The sequence below is a fragment of the Myodes glareolus genome, chromosome 8 (genome assembly GCF_982192425.1).
Source record: "Myodes glareolus chromosome 8, mMyoGla1.1, whole genome shotgun sequence".
In the NCBI taxonomy this organism is placed as follows: Eukaryota; Metazoa; Chordata; class Mammalia; order Rodentia; family Cricetidae; genus Myodes; species Myodes glareolus.
The window spans coordinates 9,296,608-9,314,047 of NC_142033.1; the positions used below are offsets into that span (position 1 = coordinate 9,296,608).

The 17,440-nt window shown below is 40.5% G+C and overlaps 1 protein-coding gene across 3 annotated transcripts in view; it reads right to left on the reverse strand.

The window, feature by feature from the left end:
• Positions 1–1,053: 1,053 nt before the first annotated feature.
• Positions 1,054–17,440, reverse strand: part of Cops4 (COP9 signalosome subunit 4) — a 30,271-nt gene continuing 13,884 nt past the window's right edge. For 2 of the 3 annotated variants that reach the window (XM_048426865.3, XM_085691584.2), the window contains 5 exons: positions 16,744–16,894; positions 12,082–12,252; positions 7,821–7,936; positions 4,823–4,907; positions 1,054–1,566 (listed from right to left, as the gene is read on the reverse strand). In XM_048426865.3, the coding sequence (XP_048282822.1) occupies positions 1,433–1,566; positions 4,823–4,907; positions 7,821–7,936; positions 12,082–12,252; positions 16,744–16,894 (657 nt within the window). In that variant the 3' untranslated portion in view covers positions 1,054–1,432. The remainder of the gene's footprint in view (positions 1,567–4,822; positions 4,908–7,820; positions 7,937–12,081; positions 12,253–16,743; positions 16,895–17,440) is intronic. The other variant, XM_048426874.2, reaches the window with a different exon arrangement.

Consider the following 17,440-nt stretch of genomic DNA (forward strand, 5'->3'; position numbering starts at 1 on the left):
TACACTGCATACCCCAGGCCAGTTGACTTTTCAGATTTGGGCAAAGTCTCCCCTCTCCTCATAGTGTTTGGGCCAGAGAAGTACATCATCATCTTTCCATGTGGGCTCCAGGGGTTGGACTCAGGTCAGCAGGCTTGCATGGCAATTGCTTTTCCTGGCCAAGCCATCTTTCTGGCCTCACGCCTGGGTCTCTGGGACTTGACCTGCAGAAATATTTGTTTCTACAATTGCAGGAAACAGAAGATTTAAAGAGGGTGGACTTGTGCATCAGTTTTCTAGGTCAAACAAAGCCCTGCAAAGTAACTTCCCTTAATGGTCAAGTGTGTCTTACGGAAAATGAATTTGGGTATTATTTCAAAGTAAACTACTGTTGTTCCCCGGGATGTTTCAAAGCAGAGAGTACTTCAATAAGACACTGATTTCTAACGACCTGGATGGGTTTTGTTCTAAATGCTGTAAGTGGTGGGTTGCCTTTAAGGTCTTTAATTGTTGGGGTTAAATAAGAATTCATGTACAGATGTGGGATGCCCTTCTGTATGCTATAAATATGGGCTGCTTTGGCTTATGGCAGGGTAAAATATAGCTAGGCAGGAAAGTCAAACTGAATTGAGGGAGAAAGAAGGTGGAATCTGGGAGACGCTAGCAACAGCCGCAGAAGCAAGATATGAGGTAACGAGTCGCGTGGTTCATGGTAAAATACAGACGAACTGAAATGAGTTAAACTGTAAGAGTTAGTTAATGATAAGTTTAAGCTAACAGACCAAATAGTTTGTAATTAATATTAAGCCTCTAGGTGGTTATTCTAAAAGCAGCTGTGGAACAAGGTGGGATGAGAAACCTCCAGTCATGATCCGTACCCTTTTAAAGCCTGTCTGCCTTCTCCAGCTGACATGACCCCAGCTCCTCCCGTGTGCAGCTCCAAGCACTCGCCTTACTCCCTTGGCTTCGTGACTCAGGAGACTTGGGGCAGGAGCTATACATAACTTATTATTGTACTTGTGGCGTAAGATTTAAGCTAACACTTTCTAAACTCAAGGAAAAGGAATAAAACACTTTTCAACTATAAAAACAAAGTACCACCTTTATTTGGTTCATTGCTTCGTTTATTAGAATAGCCACATTTGGAGAGGCACAAAGCACTTAAGTTTTACATGACTACAAAGATCACAAATTCCAAACTTCTTCATCACGCCGCTTTCACTTCTGTTTAGAGAACAAGTTTTCAAAATATCTGAGTTGGTTTAATACACAGACCCAGAGCGTATGGGAACTACTATGTTTAAGTGCTGACCTTCCTGCTCTAGCATCGTTTTTAAATGGGATCCAGCATAAAAGGACTGAAACATGAAGGTCATGATGCGAATGCTTTGGGGGGCAGGGGAGTCACCCGCACAGTGGCAGCGAGGCGGCGTGCACAGAGCTCCACAAGGCCTCACTGGGCCATCTGGGCCTCCATGGCCTGAGCCGTCCACTCCGGGGCTGTCTGACTGATCTTCTCCAGAAGGTTGTTTACTTGGAAACAAAGAGATTGGATCTGTTTGTCCCACGTTGGCAGGGCTTCTCGTGCTAAAAACAGATAACAATGGAAATAAAAATAGCAATTACTTACAAATCCAAGTTAAAAGATAAATTACAACAGTTCTAATTTTAAAAAAAGTTTATTCCAAAAATATTAATTATGCAATAGTTAAGAATTCAAATCAGGTCGAGCATGGTGGCACATTTTTAACCCCAGCACTCAGAAGGCAGAAGGTAGGAACTCCTTGAGTTTAAGGCTGGCCTGGTCTACAAAGTGACACTGTCTCAAAAAACAAAACAAAAATCACTAACAACAATATAAAACATAATAAGAACAAATATGTCATTATCAATGCCCTTGAGAACAAACTCCCCTACTGAATACTCATCAAGAGGACGGCAGCCACAAAACAGCCCAGAGCATCACCGAAGGGCTCACCAGAGTTTACAGGTGGGAGATGCCGCCACCTACTGGAGAGCACTGGGTTTACATACAAGAATGTGCCTCCCTCACCTAAAACACAGGGAAAAGGAACATAAAAGTAAAATCTACTCAAAACACTATCTTGAATCTACAAGTTTTTTAAAAAAAAAAGAGTAATATATAGTCAGAAATGAGATCCAGGAAGAAGTCTCATTTAAAACAGCATTTTAAAGGTTGGGGGCTGGAGATGGCTCTGCTGTTAAGAGGTTGCTCTTCCAGAACTCACATGGTGCTTCCCAACTCCAGTTCCATGGGATCAGCAACCTCCTCTGGCATATATACATGCGGGTTTAAAAAGAACAACACAAAACAAAACAAAAAAAAAACAACAAAAAAAACACCCATACATATAAAAATAATGCTAAAAAGCTGGCATGAGTTTAAGTTCAAGGCCCACCTGATAAACATAGTTCCAAGATAGAGACCCTATCTTAAAATAATAATAAAGCTGGGTATAGTGGCACACACTTTAATCCCAGCAATCGGGAGGCAGAGGCAGGCAGATCTATGCATTTGGGGCCAGCCTCGTCCACAGAGCGAGTTCCAGCATAGCCAGGGATGAAGGAAGGACAGAAGGATGGACCAACGGAAATTGTCCTCTGACCTTCATGGGTGTTCCAAGCTGTGTGGACACCTACACTCACACACTAACAACAATAATAAAATACACTCTAATTTTTTCAATGCCTTTTTTTAATATTTGTTTTTATTTACTTATTATGTATACAATATTCTGTCTGCAGACCAGAAGAGGACACCAGACCTCATTACAGATGGTTGTGAGCCACCATGTGGCTGCCAGGAATTGAACTCAGGACCTTTGGAAGAGCGGGCAATGCTCTTAACCTCTGAGCCATCTCTCCAGCCCTAAAGAGACAGGGTTTCTCTGTGTAACCTTGGCTGTCTGGGAGCTCACTTTGTAGACCAGGCTGGCCTCAAATTCAAAGAGATCTGCCTGTCTCTGCCTTCCAAGTGCTGGGATTAAAGGCGTGCACCACCATGAACAGCTACGTTTTAATTTTTAAAAATAAAGAAAAATACATGGATTCCCAACAGCATCCGGAGTTATAATTTATAGGGCAGGGAAGATGAGGGAATTAAAACTAAGAAATTAAAGAAAAAGTGAACATGCAGCTTTTAAGTGGCCAGCTACATTTGGACATGTGTTCATTCTAAAGGCATGTTAGGCAATCTGGTACAGACACCTTAAGAGTGAACTAGAGCCATGGGGTTGAGAATGAGGAGAGACTGGTCCAAGTTAAATCCAGTCATTTTCACAAAGACCCAGTGCTGTCAGCGGGCAAAGGCCTGGGGTTAGCCATGAGTAACTGATGTTTAAATCTAAAGGCGTCGACAGAGAATGACTGCAGAGAACAACGGAACGCACAGGAGGGACCGTGAGAGCAGAGCAGGGCAGAAGAGCGGACAGTGTCAGGGTGGCAATGGTGGTGCTGCTGTCTCAAAGGGACACGTGATCAATAACATTCGCCTTACTCAAAAGTTGAGAAAAAGCCCAAGCAGGCACAACAGCACACACCTGTGACCCTTGCACTCAGGAAGCTGAGCTGGGAGGAGCTCCACAAGCCTGAGGCCAGCCTGGGCTACACAGTGAACTTCAGGTCAGTGTGGGCTTTGGGGTTACAGACACTCTACTTAAGAAAAGGCCTGAAAGACAAAAGTGCCTTGTCTACAGGGAAGGCCTGGGTGTCTAAATACAATGGAATGAAGTCAGCAGAAGGTTAAAGGCTGAAACAAAGGGTTAACTTCAGGCTTCTACACCACTTCTTGATGAGTAGTGATGGGTGGGCGAGGCTTAAACACTTCCTCCATTTTCAGTGGTGTCTGTCTGGTCCCTGCCTCTCCACCAGCAACACTGACTAGCTTAAATGACAACATGAAAGATAAGGAGGGCTTCTCTGGACAGCTGGATTGAAAGGTTGGTTAAGTTCTAATGGTGTTCCCAGGTCAACTGAGGGCTGCTGAGAGCCAGAGGACCAGTCCCCCAGGGAAGAGTACGCCCATTGGTCGTCCAAGCCCTGAACACACATACAAGTAACATTATACAGACTGAGCACATTATATTTAGGAATATATACATGTCTGCATTTCCATATACATATCACAACAATTAAAGAAAAGAAGCCATGAACTTGAGAAAACAAAGAGCGGAATATGAAAGGGTTTGGGGGGGGGGAGGAACAAAAGGGGGGATGTTATAACTATATCTCAAAAATAAAAGTAATTTTTAAAAAAGAAAGGTCAACAGGCAAGTTTTTCTAGAGAACTATGGAAACTAGAACTGAACAAGGGGATTGCAGGATCTAATCTAAGCAGAGAGAAGGCAGAAAGGACAGCACTGGCTGGAAGGAAAGAGAAGTCGGCACAGCATGCTCTCCTGGGTCAGGAGAGTGTACAGAGTGCAGTACCAGAAACGAACGCTCCACTGGGAGGGAGCACAGCCAACAACACCCATCAGACCGTGGGAAGTTGGGCCGTCCACTTACCTGCCTGCCTACATTAGTTCTCAGAGCTTCTGAACAGGAAATGCAACTGTCATTCCATGTGCCCTACCCATGGTTTGAGTTCAACAAAGGTCAGGTGACTGACTACACTGATAACAATTTCAGTTCATCTTTTTCTTAGCTTAGAAACACTGAGATAAATATATTCATAAATATAACCTTTAAAACTATTTTAAATTATTTCTGCTGGAAATACACTCATAAGTAATATAATTCTGGGTCAAAAGAAACAATTCAACATATCTTAATCATAAACATACAACAGTTCATTATGATGAGAATGCATAAAACCTCTTACTTTCAAAATGAACTATCCCATCAATCTGGTCAATAAATCCATTCATACGTCCTTCTGTTATCATTTGAGATGCTATCTTTTCTGCCTATTGAAAACAAAAACAAAATAATCTCTCAGTTTATCATATTTAACAACCATTCACATATGATCAAGTGAAAGCCTTCCCTGTCATTTGCTGAGGAACATGTATTTCTAGTTTCTTACCGCACTGCTTAAGTTACAAGGGTCCTATTTCACTTTGCTCGGAGTTGTCTCTTTTGGAAACAAGGTCTCACTGTATAGCCTGGCTGACTAGAACTCCAGATCCTCTGGCCTCTCAAGTGGTGAGAATATAGACTCGCCAGACTTTTGTTGGGCAAGAATCTAGCCATTTTTACCAACTTTTTCCTCTACTTAAAATCAAAATAACCAATTTTATTTTCTTCTTTTTCTTTTTTTGGATAAAGAGTCTCAAGTCCCAGGCTGACTTCAAGTTGTTATGCAGCTGAGGAAGAACTTGAACTTCTGATCCTCCTGCCTCCACTACCAAGTGCTAGGATTCCAGGAGTGTACATCAGTCCAGTTTTGCAGGTGAGGACTAACTCCAGAGCCTTGTGTAGGCTAAGCAGACACTCTACGCACAGAATACAAAATCAGTCTCAAAATTACACTGAGATTCAAATCTTAAAAAAAATTTAAAAACTGCAGGTGCATAGCTCTGCTGCTGCCTTTGCCCACTGGCTGCCCTACAATGCCGCACATGAACCGAGTGGCTGAGAGCACTGGCTGCCTCCCCAGAGCACATGGCAGTTCACAACAGTCCATAACTCCAGTCCTGGGGGACCCAACACCCTCTTCTGGTGTCTACAAGCACCAGCACACATGTGGTGCAGAGATACACATGCAGGTAAACACTCACACACCTGGGGCTGGGGAGAGGGCTCAACGGTAAAGAGTGTACACTCCTCTTACAGAGAACCTGAGTTTGGTTCCCAGCATTCACTTTAGGTAGCTCACAATTGACTATAATTCTAACTCCAGTGGGCTGGAGAGATGGCTCAGAGGTTAAGAGCATTGCCTGCTCTTCCAAAGGTCCTGAGTTCAATTCCCAGCAACCACACGGTGGCTCACAACCATCTGGAATGGGGTCTGGTGCTCTCTTCTGACCTGTAGGCATACACACAGACAAAAATTGTATACATAATAAATAAATAAATATTTTTAAAAAGATTTATTTAAAAAAAAAAAACTCTAACTCCAGGATATCTGAAATCCTCTTCTGGCTTTCTTGGGCACACACAAACACACACACAGAATATACTCTCACATGGACAGACACACATATATAAATAAAATAATAAATTTTTTAAAAATCATACACATAAAATAACTAAATATCTTAGAGTAAATGTATAAATAGTAACAACATTGCCTTCAATTCTGGGGGAACACAAAAACTTGTTTTTCCTATATCAATTTCAGTGTACATTTTGTTGTTTAGTTTCTGAGACCACGTCTCCCTATGTGGCCAGGAAAAGCTGCCTTCTTGCTCTATCCTCCTGAGTCCTCTGATCAAGATGTCCCAAACCCGGCCCCTAACCGAAGAAAATACTATTTTTTAAAAAGCCCAAGAACCAAAGAAACAGATGTCCATATTCAAAAAGGAAATGAAGAAAATTTTAAAAGATAATTAGAGGGGCAAAAGCAAAACATTCTAAATCCAACTCCTACTGCTACAGTTAATGTTTAGTACACATGAGCAAATTAGATTGTGACCGGTCATTTTGTTTCAAGGTGTATGGTTTTCTTGCCTGCAAGAATGTCTGTGCACCACATGCATGCCAGCCGCAGGAAGCCAGGACAGGACCCTGGAACTGGAGTTACAGATGCTTGTGAGCACTGTATAGGTCCTGGGAATCAAACCCAGGTCCTCTGCAGGATAAGCTAGTGCTCTTAACTGCTGTGCCGTCTCTTCAGGTCCCGATTTGTTCATCTTTTACACTGACATCCTCACGATCAATACTACATCATCATACTGACGGATTATAATCTATTACTAACAATGCATTCACTTTCCTGAGTCTCCACAAGCAACTATACCACCAACCCTGAGAAGAAAGCATCTTTGTTTGTCTAGTACTGCAGCCATCTGTTACCTCAGTCTCTAAAGTGCTGAGATTATAGGTGTGAGCTACCATTCTTGGCTAAGAAAACATCTTTTAAATGGCAACTGTCGTCTCAGTTCTCACATCAATCTACTTTACTAAACGTGCACATGCAAAGAATTCTTAGAAAATCCTAAATGAAGTCTGATATACACACACCTGTAATCTTAGTACTTAGGAGGTAGAGGCAGGAGGATCCAGAGTCTAAGGTCATCCTTAGCTTCAGCCTCCTACTGAGTTTGAGACCAGTCTAGGCTGCATGAGATCCTATCTCAAAAGAAAAAGAAAAAAGAAATCAAAATTTCACAATCAGATAAACTGCATGACTTTACTCTCAGTATTATTTGAAATTAAGATGGTATTTCATAAACAGTAACACTGTAAATACAATTAGCACTGTGCAGGAATTTGTGTATGACCAACCAAATCTAAAAAATGAAGTAAGATTCCCTAGTAGGTCAGTCAACTCTTCAAATTAAGTCAAATTCAGAAAATAGAACATCTTGGGGTCAAAAATCAATCCAGGGAAGAGAAACAAGGATGCACCAATCTCCATCTAACACTTCAGAAACTGCAGACACCAAACAAAGATATCCTTATAGAAAGAGTATAACTTGGGACTTCTCTGAGATTTCCGTTCTAAGTAACTATCATAAAACACAGTCTGAAAGCTGAAACCACTAAGCTTCATGACAACATGACTTCAGCACTTAAGCAGTCTCTTGCACTTACCTGAGGCTTTAAACATGTAGCTTCTGCTGTGCTGGTGAGCATTATCAATTATGTATTTTTCCATTACTTCAATAGTTTTGAGTTTCAATTCCCTGTTATAAAGTATTGAACTAATAAAATACCTTAGCTGCAGGGATCTCTAAAAGAGCTCCAAGTTCTTCAAAGGTGATATTGTTATATAATTTGCTTGCTGACAACAAATTATGCTCAATAACAGCTCTGTCCAAGATACTGGAACCTTAAATAAAAAACATAAACTCATTAAGTGTTTGACACTAGTTTTATATTTTAAAAAGATATACTTTTATTTTTTTATTTCTAGGCATGTAATAAAAATCACTAAAATCAGTGTTACTCCTCTGAACAATATATTACTAAACCTTACATTGGATAAAATATTATTATCATTATTTTTATAGTTTTTCATGACAGGGTTTCTGTGTAACCCTCGCTATCCGGGAACTCACTCTGTAGACCAGGATAGTTTCAAACTCAGAGATCTGCCTGCCTCTGCCTCCCAAATGCTAAGATTAACGGCAAGCACCAATATGCCAGGGAACACTTGCCATTTTAGTTTATATACAATAAATTACAGTACTTAGAAAATCAGTGTGATGGCTAATCTTCAACAGCCAATCACACAATCACATATGGAAACACATCTCTGGCTGTGTCTGTAAGAGTGTTTCCAGATAGGTTTAACTGAAGAGTTAAGGACCCCCGGGCTGGGGTCCTGGACTGAATGAAAAGGGGAAGTCAGCAGGAGCACCTGTGTGTTCTCTCTGCATCTTTACTGTAGACACAATGTGACCAGCCACCTCCCACGCCTGCCCTCATGCCTTGCACACTATGGCGGTCTGTAGTCCCACACTGAGTCAGAGTAAACCCCTCCTGTCTTCAGCTGCTTCTGTTAGGTGTTATGTCAAGGGAAGTAATAGTACAGCGAGCAGTTGGTGGATAATTACCAAGAATCAATTCAGCCCGTTGCACTGGGGTTCCATCACCTTTCCCTTTCCTGCCTCAAGCACACTTATTAGCAAACAGTAGCAAAACAATCATGCAACGTGCTCTGAGAGACTCTTAAAACCCCTCATCTTAATTTTCTAATGTTTATTTTTATCTTTAATTATGTATATTCAGGGGCATCATATTCTCTGTGGCTGAATTAAGGGGCAGTGTGAGATGTGGGTGCTGGGAACTACTACAGCTCCCAGGAAGAACAATGCATCCTCTTTTTTTGTTTGTTTGTTTGGTCGGTTGGTTGGTTGGTTGGTTTCTCGAGACAGGACTTCTCAGTAGCTTTGAAGCCTATCCTGGAACTAGTTCTTGTAGAACAGGCTGGCCTCGAACTCATAGAGATCTGCCTGCCTCTGCCCCCCCGGGATTAAAGGTATGCGCCACCAATGCCCAGCTTCAGTGCATCCTTTTTAACTGCTGAGGCATCTTTCCAGCTCTCATCTCATTCTTTTGGTCATCCATAGGCATCTCACTATGTTGCAAATAGTGAAAGTAAGACCGGCTACTTTTCCCCAGAGTTCAGGGACAGAACCCCTTTTAAAGTTAGGGAATTTAGCACCTTGGAAAGCCCTGGCCTGAGCCCTGGCCTCAGCCATGAAACCAATTCCAAAAGAAAGAGAAGGGACAGGCAGTGGGAAAGGAGAATTGCACACGCTTGCGCATGCACACACACACACCTTGAATACAATAGCTGCAAAGCAGAAACAATCTTCCTGTTCATCAACCCACAAATAAGTAAAATGGCACATTCACATAATAGAGTATTATTTGCCAATAAAAAGGAATGAAATACTAATAGTATAGATGAGCCATTACAATAAATAAGAGAACCCAATTATGAAAGGTCATAATAATATTATGATTCCATTAATATGAAATGTCCAGAACTGACAAATCTATAGGGCAAAGACTACACTGGTAGTAATACTACATGACGCTGGAGTTAGAATAAATGGAAATGTCCATGCAAGGCAATAGGGGCGGCTCAGACAGGAAGGCGCAGACAAGCATCTTCTTTCCTGCACAGACCCAAGAGTCACTGCTCTTCAGTATACTATGAATACACTATGGGGGTTTGAATAGGAATGGTCCCATAGACTCATGTGTCTAAATGCCCGACCCATAGGGAATGGCACTATTAGGAGGAAGTGTGTCACTGTGACATCAGGCTTTGAGATCTCATATATGCTTAAGTCATGCCCAGGGTGACAGTCTCCTTCTGCTGCCTGTGGATCAAGATGGAGAATTCTCAGCTCCTTCTCTAGCACCAAGTCTGCATACATGATAATGGACTCAACCTCTGAACTGTAAGCAGCCCCCAGTAAATGCTTTACTTTATAAGTGTTGCCGTGGTCATGGTGCCACTTCACAGCAATAGAAACCCTAAGACAATATTATTCTACTTTTATGACCACAAAGCTCAAATTCAAATCCAAAGATCAACTGTATTATTTCTGGAAACTTTCTACTTAGCTTTTAATTAATTTATGTATCAGAAATTTGGTGTAGGAGGTCCTTTTTTCTATTGTTGCTTGTATTGGCTAATGAATAAAGAAAATGCCTTGGCCTGATAGGCCAGAACTTAGGTTACCGGCAGAGAAAACAGAACTGAATGCTGGGAGGAAGAAAGCGGAGTGAGAGAGAGCCACCATGGAGCCACCAGAGTCAGACATGCTGAATCTTTCCCGGTAAGCCACTGCCACGTGAAGATATACAGATTATTAGAAATGGGTTAAATAAAGATGTGAGAGTTAGCCAATAAGAGGCTAGAACTAATGGGCCAATTAATACAATTTCTGTGTGGTTATTTCGGGCTAAGCTAGCAGGGCAACTGGGCCAAACAAGCAGGCCCCTCCCTACAACAGACATTTTTAAAAAAGAAATCATGGCCAGGTGTAGGTGGCAGCGCACACCTTTAATCTCAGAACTCAGGAGGCAGCGGCAGGCAGATCTCTGTGAGTTCGAGACCAGCCTGGTCTACAAGAACTAGTTCTAGGACAGGCTCCAAAGCTACACAGAGAAACTCTGTCTCAAAAACAAAACAAAACAAAACAAAAACAACAAAAAAAAAATCATGGCTTCTGAGAATATAGAGAGGGTTAAAAATCAAAAGTTAAAAACAAAAGAGGAGGAATAATTTCAATTAAATCACATATATATTACTCATATTTGGGTTACAAATTTAATTTTAATATTTCTAGAAGCCAAGCAAAATAAGAGAATCAATTTATCCATTCATAATGTGTTTAAGATAAAACCTAACTGCTCAAAAGAACCAGAAATAACCCTACAACCATAAAGATACCTATCCCCTGAGATTTCACATGGAGAAAACCCCACGAAAAAGAAAATCTTGGGGCTAGAGATATAACTCAGCATGTCAAGGACCTGAGTTTTCCAGCAGTCACACTGGGTGGATCACAACGGCTTCTAACACTAGCTGATCCAACACTGTCCCCAGGGCACCTCCACGCACCTGGTGGATACACATATATACATTAAAAAAAATAAATAAATAAAATCCTTTAAAAATGCATTAAAAGAGACATCTTTTAGGTAGAACGATGGGAACTACCCGAGTGCTTATAGAGTAATGCAATAGGTCACTCATCGGGCTCAGTTCCCAGTAGTCCAGACCGAATCAATGTCACCTTTCAGCTAGCCCCAGTATAAATGGCCCTCACAACTCATTTCTCTTTGGTTCAAGGCAACGGTGAGTCCAGGGCAGCGGATCTAGCTGACAGGCAAGCTGAAACTATTTCAGCTGAAATATATTTGCATGTTTCTCCATGTTTACATCTACATGTTTACTATCATGGTAACTATAGCAAGTACTTTAAAACATCTGTAGACAAACATACAAAAAATTATTTTATGAAGAAAATATTTTTTAAAAATTTCCTGGCAAAAATATTCTGATTTAAGCAAACACATCATTTAACCAAAAACTACAAAAAGAAATCTATTCTGATTAGCAAATTCTGATGGACCTTAGGCAAGCACTGAGCTAAATTTTGCCCTTAACCAAGAATACATAATTATGCTCTATTACAATCTTTTACTTAATGTTATTTACCAGTGGCTTAAGATTTTTAAAATCCAGGTGCCATACATATTTTCTATAATTTTTCAGTTTTCACATGTTTCAAAATTAAAAACAAAAGAACAGAAAAAGCATTATTTTACAAAATGCTTTCTACCAGGGACTGTTTCAGAATACACCACAAACCTGTCCGTGTTCCACAGTCACCATTGTCAGCAGTCCTCTTACTTATCAAGCAGCATTACTTGACAATACTAATCTAACGCACCTTCTAGTCTACACCTAACATTCACCACCACACACACACAAACTGTGATCATTACCATCAGCTGTAGTTGCTTTTTGGTGAGGCATCAGCATTGCAGCAAATTCTTGAAGCTGGTTCCCTCTGATGATTCTATCTAGGTACATTTTCTCTAGGATTCCATATGCAGCAAGTTGTTGGCACCGTTCATCCTTAAAAAGAGTAGCCAGCATCCGAGAACGCTGCTGTCCTAGAGGAAACACAGGTGTGTCAAATACTCTGTTTCTTCAATGACAAAAAAAAAATCACATTCTATGATCCCATTTTTGCCCACTAAAATGCAATTCCCATTAATATACCATTAATATATATGTATACTATATATGGAGTGTTCTAGAAAGGCATCACTCCACTTAGTTAATGCTTAGCTGCAGTGTCTACGGTATATACAGAACTGGAGTCTTCCAAGTCCCTACTCAATTTTTTGTCAACCTTAATCAATTTGCAACTTTGTTTCAAATGTTTCTGCTTTGAATCTTACTTAACATATACTGATAGTTAACTCATCAGCCTTGAACTCAGAGCTGACACTGTAACTCTGCCAAAATGATGTTTACACAGCACTATTTTGTCACACAAATCTTCACTTCAGACTGCTGGATACATCTATGAGCACTAGAGGACATGGTAGTACATGCCTGTAGTCCCAACCTTCGGGAGGCTGAGGTAAGATTTCCAGGCGTCAGGTCACCTCTAGTTCCCACCCACACTTACACTTACATGCGCACACACACACACACACACACACACACACACACACACACACACACACAAACACTCGAGAACATCCAGCAGTATGTTAGGGGACCATTTTAAATAGCAAAATTTAGTGATGACTAAAGGGCACAAAACCACAGAGATCAAAATGCCAAGCAGTCCACAAGAAGCCGCCTGCTTACAGTTTAGAAGCTGAGCTATAAAAACGCTGTGCGCTGTAAGATCACTGTCAGCTGGAAACAGGAATTGGACAACTCAGATTTTGCTACTTACTCTGCACATATCTGGAAATGATTTTTTCTTTTGAAAAAATAAAGCTGAGAGTTTGGGTTAAAAATAAATTTTAATAAATAGATATGTTCACTAACAAAAAGCCACAGATAAATGAGGATGACTGAATATTCACATAATAGACCAGGACAGAGATCTAAGTGTTCCATGGGGTTGTAAGCCCAGGTGACTTCTATTTTTTCTTGCATATTTATATTTATATAACAAACATACATTATTTAGCTAATTAAAAAAATGTAAATGCCCAGCATGGAACACCCTTCTGTAATCCCAGAACCAATAAGAACTACACAGCAAATTCTAGGCCAGCCAAGCTGAACACTAAAATCTTGTCAGAAACAACAGCAACAACAAACACTTCTCTAAGAAACAATACACAGTTTCAATTTACACATTTAAGAACCTTTATATGACTGAGGACTAAAACACCAAGTGAACAGAAATAGTCCTGTCAACAACTCCTTTCCTTTAAAGTATAGCTCTAGGCTTACAGAATAAGAGCGGGCCACAAGGACACCTAGCAGCAGTGGGTAATCCAGTGCTAAATCCTGGTGTTGTCCTAGCTAGTTTATGACACAGCACATAAATGTGAAGGTCAAAGGGTAAACATCATGAGTTGGTTCCTTCCACTAGGTGGGAATTGAACTTAGTCATAGGCTTGTAGTTTGGGGCCACCTTGCTAGACCTTGGCACTTTTTTAAAATGAATATATAGGACTATGGGTAGGGAGTGTGGCGGGGAGGAATACAGTAAGGGCACTTGCCTACCATGTGCAAGGCCCTAGGCTGAATCCCAGCACCACAAAATACTTCCCAAAGCAAAAATGAGCAAAGAGAACCTATAACTATAATACAACAAGCAGTGGTATCTGAAAATTTGAGTTTCCAATTGCAGTTTAAAACCTATCCTTGTTTCTTTTTTTTTAAATTTATTTATTTATTATGTATACAATATTCTGTGTGTATGCCTGTAGGCCAGAAGAGAGCACCAGACCTCATTACAGATGGTTGTGAGCCACCATGTGGTTGCTGGGTATTGAACTAAGGACTTTGTGAAGAGCAGGCAATGCTCTTAACCGCTGAGCCATGTCTTCTGCCCCCTAGTTTCTATGAGCTTGATACATTATTATAGTTGAAAGTTTTTCTGATAAGACCAATAATAATATATTAAAATTTAATTTTTGTAATGTTCACTAAAGTGTGTCATATTGGGAAGTTTTATATAATTCAGACAGCCAGTATTTTACAAATCTAGTAAATGATGGTAGAAAATTCTGCCAGGATCTACGCTTTCAAAGTACGAGACAAAAAAGCTGGGCGAGCTCATGACTGCAATCTCCACACTCAGGAGCCAGAGGATAGGGGCAAGCTTAAAGTCCCTGGTATAAGTAGGGAGACGCTTCCTCAAAACAAAGGAAACAAACAAAAAAAAAAAGAGAGAGAGAGAAAGTACAAGGCAGACCAAAATTTAACAAAGCCGGACAAAAGCTCACTGGTACTATTCAGATTCTACACAGCAATGAAATTACAGCACTTACCAGGTTAGATATACTATCAGAAGAGAATACCCACAATTTCTTTAGAAAGTCATTAAAATGTGCCTCCCTATTAGACAATGTACCCGTTAACCTAAGTTTTCTTCACGCATTTCATCTAAAATGGCCGCCAAACCATGACTGCAAGAGTAAGGAGTACCTAGAACAATCTAGCTGTGCTCTACTAATCTAGACTTTTGACAACTGCAGGACAATTGCAGAGTAATTCTGTGATGAGATTAGTAGGTATGAGGCAGTGTGTCTCTCTCTCTGTATGGACACACACATACATACAAATAATAATGAACTTTATACATGGCAAAGTTCTACGAAGTCCAATACAGGCAATAAACTGGGGGAAAAACTATCAATTTTCTTTCATGTTAAGAATTTTATTTTGTTTTGTTTTGTTTTAAAAAGGCCAATGCACATGGAGAGAGCTGGGTGTGCTGGTATACACCTTTGATCAGACAGATAGATCCCTGACAAACAAGGCCAGCCTGGTTTACAAAGTGAGTTATAAGACAGCCAGGGCTACCCAGAGAAACCCTGTCTCAAAATTTAAAAAAGAGAACAAGAGAGAATGCAAGGTTACCAACAATGACTTTTTCTTGCTGTCCTAGGAACTATGTAGACCAGGTTGGCCTTGAATTCAAAGAGCTCCACTTGCCTCTGTCTCCTGAGTGCTGGGATTACAGGCAGGCTCCACCACTGCCCAGCTCAACAATGGCTTCATAAATACACGTGAGAAGATGGTTAACATTCATTATAAATAAAATATGCATTAATGCCAAATTGTAATCATTTTTCATCTACTAGATGGGCAAATAGTGAAAACAACTGTTAATACCTGTTGACAGTCAGGTACTCATGAACACCTGTTTGTAGTGTGTTATTTGGCACAATGCACACTTTCGACAAAAGGCTAAAATATGTACCTTCGAACTTAGGAGCTTAACCTAGCCATAAACTGTCCCCTGCGCACAATCACTGCTGCATACAGGTGCGTTCAACTTTCTGACACTGTGAAATGATGTTATCAACTACAAAGTTCACACTGGAGAACCACGGAATTAAGTTTCAAACAAACAAAAAGAAATCCTCATATTTTAGGTGAGTTTATTACTCCATGTTGGATCATAGTCGCAGCTATCCTTGGCTGCATACAGCCTATGGGCCACAGTTTGGATATGTCTGGATGATAAAGTACAACAGAAAATCATGGGGAATCTATATACTAATATATAATAATCACTGACACTTAGTTGCAAGAAAAAGTAAGTAGTGGCTTAACCCTTAATCCTAGTACTCTGGAGGCAGAAGCAGGTGGATGTTTGTGAGTTCGAGGCTAGCCTGGTCTTTATAGGGAGTTTTAGGCTATCTAGAACTAAATAAAAAAGACCTTGTGTCAAAACAAAAGAAGATATTAAATGGTAGTTCTCAATATGTGATAGGCTCTCAACTTATTAGTCCTTGGAAGATTTCAGAATGATTAGAAAAGCCATGGCTTAGAATTAACATTCACAATGGTCTTTTCTGTTTAAAAGCTGTACTAAATTTATATAGAATTTAGTAAAAGTCTTGTATGTACCGAGGAAAGCAGAGATTGCTAGGTCTAAAACTGAAGCTCAAAGGTTGAAAAAAGTGAAAAGTAGAACACTTTAGATCCTTTTAAAGAATGTATCACACTTATTTATTTTGTGGACACGGAGTGAGGACACATGCCATGGTGCACCAGTGCAGATCAGAGGACAACATTCTCTCCTTCCAACATGTGGTCATCAGGCAACGAGCACCTCTATCTAATGGAGGAGTCACCTCACCCAATCTCTAGAATTTAATCTGTTTCCTCCTCTGTAGTTCTCATTTAATTTAGGAACCATTTTTTTTCTTCAGTGAAATTTTAGGAATAAACTGTTACCTCTTAACTATTCTTAGCACGTGGATAACAGGCTGATTACATTCACTTTGAATTTTTTAAGATAAATCATTTTATTTTTATTTTTGTTTACATGTTTAAATTCCTTAATTGTACAAAGACACCCCCCCAGAAGATAGTCCCTTGTTAATTATTCCAACAGTTACCTCGTTACTGCACAGAGTACAAACCTGGCCACATAAGCACCAATCGCAGCTTACCTGCTGATGCTAAGATGGTGCAGTGCAAAGCATGCTTCAAGGCCTCTAGTCTTTCACTTTCATGGACTATTGTCTTGTAAGAGAGTTCATTGTACCTTTGGGCAGCTTCAATAAATTTTCTTCTGTAATCAAGGACACGTGCATAACATACCTGCACAGGGAAAACACTCCAATTAGGGTAAACTGGAAAGACAAAATATCATAGTTAGGGTTTCTACTGCTGTAACAAAACACCATGACCAAAAAAAACAAGCTGGGGAGGAAAGGGTTTATTTGGCTTCCACTTCCACATCAACATTCATCACTGTAGGAAGTCATAACAGGAACTAAACAGGGCAGGGACCTGGAGGCAGGAGCTGATGAAGAGGCCATGGAGGGTGCTGCTTACTGACATACTTCCTCATGGCTTGCTCAGCCTGATTTCTTATAGAACCCAGGACCACCAGCCTAGGGATGGCACCACCCACCATGGGCTGGGTCCTTCTCCACTGATCACTAATTGAAAAAATGTCTTAAAGCTGGATCTCATGGGGCATTTCCTCAGCTGCGGCTCCTTCCTCTCTGATGACTCTAGCTTGTGTCAAGTTGACACAAAACCAGCCAGGACACACAAAGAAACATATAAACATCAACAGATGTTATGAAACATTTTGGTATATAATTCATCGATACAAAATTCCAAATTACTCATTTGTTA